The 10,074-nt window shown below is 43.4% G+C and overlaps 1 protein-coding gene across 1 annotated transcript; it reads left to right on the top strand.

Moving 5' to 3' along the window:
* Nucleotides 1–1,135: 1,135 nt before the first annotated feature.
* LOC138798924 (oocyte zinc finger protein XlCOF22-like) lies at nucleotides 1,136–9,273 on the top strand. The gene is made up of 2 exons (XM_069979545.1): nucleotides 1,136–1,175; nucleotides 6,290–9,273. The coding sequence occupies exon 2, from the start codon at nucleotides 6,376–6,378 to the stop codon at nucleotides 8,383–8,385; it is 2,010 nt and encodes a 669-aa protein (XP_069835646.1). The 5' UTR covers nucleotides 1,136–1,175; nucleotides 6,290–6,375; the 3' UTR covers nucleotides 8,386–9,273.
* The last annotated feature ends 801 nt before the right edge of the window (nucleotides 9,274–10,074 follow it).

Genomic DNA, 10,074 nt, shown 5'->3' with positions numbered 1-10,074 from the left:
GACATGATGGAAACCTTTATATATGTTATAGGAGGAAGAAGGGAAAGGGGGACATGATGGAAACCTTTATATATGTTACAGGAGGAAGAAGGGAAAGGGAGGACATGATGGAAACCTTTATATATGTTACAGGAGGAAGAAGGGAAATGGTGGACATGATGGAAACCTTTATATATGTTACAGGAGGAAGAAGGGAAAGGGGGACATGATGGAAACCTTTATATATGTTACAGGAGGAAGAAGGGAAAGGGGGACATGATGGAAACCTTTATATATGTTACAGGAGGAAGAAGGGAAAGGGAATACATGATGGAAACCTTTATATATGTTACAGGAGGAAGAAGGGAAAGGGGGACATGATGGAAACCTTTATATATGTTACAGGAGGAAGAAGGGAAAGGGAGGACATGATGGAAACCTTTATATATGTTACAGGAGGAAGAAGGGAAAGGGAGGACATGATGGAAACCTTTATATATGTTACAGGAGGAAGAAGGGAAAGGGGGGACATGATGGAAACCTGTATATATGTTACAGGAGGAAGAAGGGAAAGGGAGGACATGATGGAAATTTTTATATATATTTTACAGGAGGAAGAAGGGAAAGGGGAGACATGATGGAAACCTTTATATATGTTACAGGAGGAAGAAGGGAAAGGGAGGACATGATGGAAACCTTTATATATGTTACAGGAGGAAGAAGGGAAAGGGAGGACATGATGGAAACCTTTATATATGTTATAGGAGGAAGAAGGGAAAGGGGGACATGATGGAAACCTCTATATATGTTACAGGAGGAAGAAGGGAAAGGAGTTACATGATGGAAACCTTTATATTTGTTTCCAGGGGGGAAGAAGGGAAAAGAGGAGGCTGGGGTGATGTGCTACCACCCTGATGTATGGATATAGGAGAGGATGTTCTTCCACCCTAATAAGATGTTATCTCTTCTGTATGTTGCAGGATGAAGATGAGGAGCGGCTACGGGGGTCTGGTAATGTTTTCCGTCATATTGAGGTTTCTCTCTGCGTCCAGAAGGATGCAGACCTGGCTGTAATCATAGCACAGTTACCAGATGTCTCCATCCATCGTGAGTCCTGACCACAGCCGCAGCTGCTGCACATGGCGACCTCGGAGTTGAGGCCATGATGGAGACCAAGCAGCTTGTGACATCATCAGGTGAGGCTCCAGGCTCTTCAGCATAGATGCATCCACAGCCTCATCATCTCCGCAGTCGGCACCTTGCACACGCTCTGCCATTTCAGAAGTTGTGGTGGGATAGTGAAGAAGTAGGGATTAGGGATTTGGGTGGTTGCAGTGTAAGGCCCCCTGCACAGTCAGCAAAGCCATGGCTTGTCACCCGGGGGCCGCCCACAATCACACATATAATAGAACTGCCTGTCAGATTGGTTTTTGTAGTCTCTGGTCTCATGCATGGACTGTGGAATCCTGACTCAAGAGCTCTGGCCTATAGAATAGAACGGGCCCAGCACTGCACACTGGATGCTGCCCATATTCCGAAGGGTTTCTTCTATCATGTCATGCAATAGAGGTAAAGATGATGCGGCACACGTCCAGTACTTGCTAGTGGTTGTTTATTGTTCACATGCTCGTGGATACAAACAAGAAATAGGCTACGATCGCTCGCGCTCTCACCGCGCTTCCTCCTGGCCCATACGTCATCCACTACACCCACCCCCTCTATATATGTGAGTGCAGTTAAAGGGACAGTATAGTTATTTACAACAACTATATACAAACACCATAAATAGTGATGATATAAAAACAATGATAATGCAAACATTAGGATATAGTAGAAAAAGCAATTACACTAAACATTACATCATAAAGTGCCGTCATAGAGTCCATTCATAATATTGCTTGTAAATCTGTACGGTCATTAAGACCCAGCGGCCCAAGGCTCCTGTGCGTAGGATGAATAAAGCATGTTTATCTCCACCTGTTTTAGGATTATTAACCCACAATAAACCCATAAATTTCATATGTGATACATCACCCTGATGTTTTTCTCGGAAGTGTTGAATCAATTTGGAACATCCCTTCCCCGTTCTGATTGAACGCAGATGTTCTGAAAAACGTTTAAATAAAGGTCTAATCGTTTTACCTATGTAAAAAATTTACAGTTACAGGTGATAGTATACACAACATAGAGTGTTCTGCATGTTATAAAAATATCATGACCACCCAAACGGACCCATTGGGTATTATTCATGTAGCTACAATAACGGCAGCTACCACATTTGTGGTTACCTTTCGGGAGGTCACGATTAAGCCAAGTACTGGGATTACTGTCTACTGTTACACGTCCGTGAACTAATTCATCCCTAAGGTTAGTACATCTTATAAAAGCCACTATAGGACGTTCACCTGTAACACCTTCCAAGAGTTCATCATCACATAAAACATGCCAACATCATTAAGACAGCGATTAATAAGAACTGGCATGTTTTATGTGATGATGAACTCTTGGAAGGTGTTACAGGTGAACGTCCTATAGTGGCTTTTATAAGATGTACTAACCTTAGGGATGAATTAGTTCACGGACGTGTAACAGTAGACAGTAATCCCAGTACTTGGCTTAATCGTGACCTCCCAAAAGGTAACCACAAATGTGGTAGCTGCAGTTATTGTAGCTACATGAATAATACCCAATGGGTCCGTTTGGGTGGTCATGATATTTTTATAACATGCAGAACACTATGTTGTGTATACTATCACCTGTAACTGTAAATTTTTTTACATAGGTAAAACGATTAGACCTTTATTTAAACGTTTTTCAGAACATCTGCGTTCAATCAGAACGGGGAAGGGATGTTCCAAATTGATTCAACACTTCCGAGAAAAACATCAGGGTGATGTATCACATATGAAATTTATGGGTTTATTGCGGGTTAATAATCCTAAAACAGGTGGAGATAAACAGGCTTTATTCATCCTACGCACAGGAGCCTTGGGGCCGCTGGGTCTTAATGACCGTACAGATTTACAAGCAATATTATGAATGGACTCTATGACGGCACTTTATGATGTAATGTTTAGTGTAATAGCTTTTTCTACTATATCCTAATGTTTGCATTATCATTGTTTTTATATCATCACTATTTATGGTGTTTGTATATAGTTGTTGTAAATAACTATACTGTCCCTTTAACTGCACTCACATATATAGAGGGGGTGGGTGTAGTGGATGACGTATGGGCCAGGAGGAAGCGCGGTGAGAGCGCGAGCGATCGTAGCCTATTTCTTGTTTGTATCCACGAGCATGTGAACAATAAACAACCACTAGCAAGTACTGGACGTGTGCCGCATCATCTTTACCTCTATTGCATGACATTCAGAGACTTTTTCTGAGCTTGCTGAGCACCGTCTATATGTGTCCGGTGGCAGGATTTAGCCAACCAGCTAACCCCCGAGTTGATTAAGCCGTGTTCGGGCAGGTGCGGAGGTACGTCTCATTGGAGTTTTCTTCTATCATGTTTGACAATGTCCAGATCCTGACTAAAAGGTATGCTGACATATACTGCAGCGTACTCACCGTGGCCACATTGACTTTACCATTGCACTTAGTGGACAAAATGTAAGTGAATTTGATCAGTCTTTCTCCAATGTTATCCTTTTTTAGCGGTACTTTAGAAACATAGGGGGACATTTGTTAAGTCCGTTTTTTTTTTGTCTCAGTCCCTGCAGTACCGATGCTCCTGGATTTATGTAGAGGCGCAGTGCCAGTGTGCACACGTCCTGAAGCTCAGAGCTGACTTAGGTTTGTTTAGCTTTTTTTCAAAGGAAAAATGTTAAATTTAGCAGGAGCTTTGGCCGTGCCACCTGTTCTGCCCCCTCTCCACCCCCACCCCCACCCCGCCCCTCTGGCTTATCGGCCATAGAGGAAATTTATTCACAAAAGAGGCATGTGCCAATAGATTTATTTGCATCTGGCTCCTCTGACGTGCACAATACATAACTTCAGGTACTTCTAAGTCTATGTTCTCACGCAGGCGCAATACCATCAACTAACGCCGCTACGGCAACGTTTTCCTGCATGCGCAGGATTTTCAAAAAAGCTTGGGAACCTGACCTTAGAACGAGGCCTGGATAGAATTATTCCAAGGCTCGCACCGCAGGTCCCCCGTTTACCAACAGACTGTGACGTGGAGATGTCTGTTCTCTTCTCTTCACCTATCACGCATTGACACATCCCGGATAGGTCACTTTCACATACCCAGCCCCGGGAGTATCATATAAAACCTAGTTGGTTAATCCTCCCCCCAGACTATCACTTTGAAAAAGTCAGCAGCCGCTAACGAAACATGTCAGAGAGAGCATGGGATTTTTAGATCATTTGTGGTAGACTCAGCGAGAGGGGGCTGTGTGCGGGGAGCAACTCGGAACATATACTTTAGCTTGCCCTAATTCTTGCTACCCCATCAGGCTATTTTACTGGCACTGCAGCCTTGAGTGCTAGCCTACACCACGAGCATCAATGCATCGGCAACAGCCGTATGCTCTGGCAACCAAACCCTCCCCCTCTCCTTCTGATGTCTTTTTAAGTACAGCAGCAGACTCGGATATCCTTTCCAAAGCTCTATTAGACTTCTCACCGTACCGTCCCTGGGGGTATGCGGTTCGCACCCCCCTGGAGGCACGAGTGTTGATTCTACTGGGGCCACATTACAGGAGCTTATCCGGTTGGACTCCCTTGTATGACCAGTATACTAGGTAAGTGATAACACCACTGCCCTCTGACGGAGTCGTGACCTCTAACTCTCACCTGAGAGTACCCCTGCTGTCTTACTACAAGTGTTTTAACAATTACACATACACATTGGGTGAAAACAAAGATTTTAACTTAATACTCAAATAAAAGTTACGTTTTAATTACCACTGGGGAACCAGGTATTTTCTAGCTTGCTAGATAATTGATCCAAAAATGCAACTTTCAGCACTTCATAAATGTCCCCCATGGTCTACTATGCAAAAGTAGAACAAAAGTATAAGTATATGGACTGAGCGTAGTCACGAGTAGACCAATGTGTTTGAGCCATTAAACTCAATTGTTCCAGTGCAAGTACATGGCAGTATCTGTCAACCAATGTCTCATTGTAAAGCTTGGAAAGACAGACGGCGCTCCGGGTGGAATGGTGGTGCTGGTGAAAGGAACAAGTCCCAATAGCAGAACAGAGGGTAGGTCCCGGCACTCACCGATAGATGCTTGAATGGTTTATTGTAAAATTCACTTATCCAGTGGAACAGACACAGGACGTGTTTTTAAACCATTCAAGCATCTATTGATGAGGGCCGGGATCTATCATTGTAAAGCTTGAACATGTAAAGCCTTAAGGCCCTATTCCACCAACAGATCTGACGACAGATTATCTGCCAAAGTTTTGAAGCTAAACCCAGGAATGCATTTGAAAAGAGAAATCCAGTCTTTCCTTTGTGACCTGTTCTCTGTTTATAGTCTGTTCCTGGGTTTGGCTTCAATCCTTTGGCAGATAATCTGTCGTCAGATCTGTTGGTGGAATAGGGCCTTTAAGGTGTTTGAAATGAAGGTCAAGGTCATAGTTGTTTGCTTAAAGGGACGTCTTTTCTGGGACAGGGAAGAAATCAAGTCATAGGAGTAGCGGAAGCGAGAATGCAAAATGGATGTTGAGATTGGGCTGGCGTGTGAATATTGAGGAGAAATTGTACAAACATGTTGGAAAGGCGTCCGCCCATCAGAGTGCTACAATGAAAGCCAAAGATCTCTGCATTACAACCCATTCTGTATAAGAAGGGAACACGGCTGATCGCTATGAGCAGGAATCCAATACATTGGTCAGAGGTCCACCGAATCGGGAAACAGCGTGCTGCTCCGAAATTGTGGATTTCATTTGCACTTGGCTGACACTGAAGGAAAAGCATCAGAACATAAGGAAGGAAATTCCTATCTGCTCCATTGAGTCCACAGAGAAGCTCATAGACTACAGAGTAAGTCTGTGTGTTCAGAGTACTCTCAGCGATAGAGAAGAAGCACCAATATGCTCAATAAGCAATGAGAGCAGAATCTCCTCAGGACGCTAGCAACAAACTAACGGAACTTTCTAACCCTCTGATAAATCACGGAAATAATAATGTTTTGTCTCTGGAGGTCAGTCACAGACTGTTAATAAAGTTGTGTCACACAATGAAGCTTCTTCTGTAGTATAAGCCAACAAGATGTACACATTGGAATTTAGATGTAGGTGAATGAAGAGAGTAACCTTGCCAAGTACTTACCTTCTATTTCTTTCTGACAGGTCTATGAAAGGTTATCACTCATCTGGAAGACGCCATAAAAATCCTAGGAGGCCCGTTAGACTGAAGTTTGGTTGAGAAAACAAAAATGAGCAAGTATTTGATGGAAGAGTCAGCATCAAAAGAACAAGAAAAAGGCCTGAATATTATTGTATATAGTAATCAGATAGAACATAAGAGACTGGAGTCAGTAGAAGAAAAAAGACCATCAGAAATTGACTGTCATGGAAACCCAGATCGGGAGCAGAAGAGCTCATGTAAGGACGTTGCTAGAGGATCAGTCTTACAAGATGGAGGAAGCCATGCAGCCAAGGATCATACCCAGCAGTATCCATCAGGTGTTAAGGAAGAACTAGTCTCCTATGATACCGAACCCAGAATGTATACGTCCCCAGATTGTATACAATATCTGTCTCCACGTATTAAAGAAGAACCTGCTTTACAGGATGGAGAAAACCTTTGTACTCTCTCACATCATACAAAACTAGATCTGTCCTCTAACATTAAGGAAGAATCCGCTTTTTATGAAGGAAAAAACCTTGCAGACCAAAACAGTCAGAAGACAACAGATACTAGACAGCATTCCGTCCCTTATATAAAGAAAGAATCCTTCTCATATGATGGAGGACACCTGGCGGACCCCAATGCCTGGACAAGCACAGATCATACACACCCAGTTACTGGGGTTAAGGAGGAACCATCCTCGTGTAGAGGAAATGTCATAGACCCCAACATGTGGATACTGATAGATCCCACACACTATCGCTCTACAGGGAGAAAGGAGGGATTAGGTAGTAAGACATCTGCAGATCATACATTACAGTACCCTCCTAGTGGACTCAAGGAGGAACCAGCATCCTCCGAGGATAAAGACCTTGCAGATGTGCTTATCCATAGACACGTAGATCATATTAAAGAGCCAATGAACTTCTGTGATGAAGGGAAATTTACAGACAACAGTATTAATTCTTTTACAATTACCGGGGAGTATATTGAAGGACTTGATGTAATCGATGAGAAGAATAAGCCCCCAGAAGTGACCTCTGCGTCTCCGTCCCACGAGACATTAAGGACCACATATACCTGCCCTGTATGTAAGAGGGCTTTTAATAACCACGGTAACCTCGTGAGACATCGGGAGACACACAAAGGAAAGAAAATGACCTGTACAGAGTGTGGGGCCGACTTTTGTAATAAAACTGATCTATCGGCCCACATACGAACACACAAAATTAGCAGAAGTTTATACTGCTTGGAGTGTGACAAGATGTTTACCAGCAATTCTCATCTTATCATCCACGAGAGAATTCACACAGGGGAGAAGCCATTCCCTTGTCCAGAATGTGGGAAATGTTTTTCCAATAAGTCCAATCTGGCAGAACACATGAGAGTCCACACAGGATCGAAACAGTTCTGTTGCACCTTTTGCGGAAAATCATATGCCCGGAAAGACAACCTTGTCAGCCACCAGCGAATTCACCAAGGAGAAGGGACGTTCACCTGCTCTAAATGTGGTCGCTGCTTTGTGGACGAGCACAAATTTATCCGACATCAGAAATTCCACACACTAGACAGACCCTTCTCTTGCAGCCTTTGCGGGAAGCGTTTCACCCATAAGGCTCTGCTCCTACGGCATGAACGGACGCACATAGATATGAAACCATCTGTGTGTTCAGACTGTGGGAAGTGTTTCCTGAAACAAGGTGAACTGGTGAAGCATCAGAGATTGCACACAGGAGAGAAGCCCTTTGCTTGTGTGGAATGTGGAAAGTGTTTCAGCACAGGGTCAGGTCTTATAAACCACAGGAAGATACACACCAGCGAAAAACCTTTTGCTTGTTCTGAATGTGGTAATAGATTTAAGCAGAAGAACAACCTTGTCAGGCACCGGAGAGTCCACACTGTGCAGAAACCTTATACCTGTGAAGAGTGTGGGAAAGGATTCACGACCAAGTCAAACTTTAACGTACATCAGAGGATCCACACAGTGAGGCGGCAGCTCTCCTGCCCCAAATGTGGTAAACATTTCCCGTATAAAAGCAAACTAAAGGAACACCTAGAAAGTCACGAGAGAAGCAATGAGCCCCAGACAACATGAGACTGGAAGGATTCTCTCTTGGCGTGTGGCCAGTGTCGCTCTGCCTGATCCTTCTACAAGAATTCATCAGACCTTAGGTGTCATTCTTTGGCTTTGTTCACACAACGTCCAAATAAGGAAACAGGCATCCTCTTTTTGTTTTAACCCCTTAATGGGATACTCCGTTGAAAATCTTTTTCCCAGTAATTGAAACACATTACAAAGTTATATAACTATAATATGCTTCAATCACCTATCTGCCCCCCTTAATCCCCAACCAGGAAGTGAAGTAAACTCCTTCTTACCTAATGACTGTTGACCCCAGGCTTTTCTGTGGCAGCCATTTTGTGACAATGACATCATCAAGAGGGAGGCGGGTCTAAACCCTGTTAGGCCAGCCTCTCAGATGGCTTAAGTTGCTCAGCTCTGATTGGCTGAGCAAGCTGTAAGCCATCTAACAGTTTTACAGAGTCAGTTAGACATCACAGGAGACAAAGTGCATCATGGGAAACCCCAAACCAGGAAGCGAAGAAAAAAAATGAAGACACCAACTGGAGCTTCAGGGACCTGAAAACAGCGGGAAATTCTAACAGAGACAGACTCCGGAGGGATAGTAAGTGGGAAAATTATGTTTAGAACTGATTTTTTTTTAATTTTTTTATCAGCACTGGAGTTGTCCTTCAAGGACCAGGCCTATTTCCATTTTTGTACTTTTTTTCCTCTTTGTGCTTAAAAGGCCATAGCAGTTGCATTTTTTCACCTAGAGACCCACATGAGCCCCTATTTTTTGCGCCACTAATTATACTTTGCAATGACATGCTAAATTTTTGCATAAAGTACAGTATGCTGCCAAACCAGAAAAAAATTATGTGTGTGGTGAAATTGAAAATAAAATGCAATTTAAAATTTTTTTTTTTTTTTTTTTTTTTTTGGGGGGGGGTTTACTCTGTTCGCCGTGGGGTAAAACCGACTTGTTAGACATGTTCCTCAAGACGGTACGATTACAATGATATGTAACTTGTGTAACTTTTATTTGGATGCCTTTAAAAAATTAAAACTTTTTTTTTTTTTAAAAATTGTTCCTTAAAATTGCTCTATGACCATGCTTATAACCAGGGCTGTGGAGTCGGTAAGCCGCAGCTCCGACTCCGACTCCTGGATTTTTTCAGGACCGACTACGTTTCCTGCTCCTTCATAAATGGCCAGTCCTATACCAGGGCAGTTATTATTGCACTGGGGTACAGGAGATTGGGCTCAGCAGCTTCTCCCTAATGTCCTACATGATCCTGGGGCGACTTCTGAGGGAATAAAGGAATACTGTATATACAGCAGCTTCTCCTGTGTATGCAGTGGGTGCAGCCAGTCTCCAGCCTCCATGTCCTGAACTACTCACAACTAGACTAGATGGAGCTCACAATCTTCTATGTTTCTAACTAAATACACACACACACACACAGCTGCATCCATAGCACACACACACACACACACAGCTGCATCCATAGCACACACACACACACACACAGCTGCATCCATAGCACACACACACACACACACAGCTGCAGCCATAGCACACTGAAGAAAAACCCCACACTGAGGACAGAGGTTACAGCTGCACTACTTATGTCTCCTCCTCCTCCTCTATATTACACAGGATATCTCCATATTACACTGCTGCTCATATACAGTCATCCAGCATCCAGGGAGAGACCA

The sequence above is a fragment of the Dendropsophus ebraccatus genome, chromosome 8 (genome assembly GCF_027789765.1).
Source record: "Dendropsophus ebraccatus isolate aDenEbr1 chromosome 8, aDenEbr1.pat, whole genome shotgun sequence".
In the NCBI taxonomy this organism is placed as follows: domain Eukaryota; kingdom Metazoa; phylum Chordata; class Amphibia; order Anura; family Hylidae; genus Dendropsophus; species Dendropsophus ebraccatus.
Note: the sequence above shows the minus strand (reverse complement) of the source record. Positions and strands in the feature narration are given on the sequence as shown.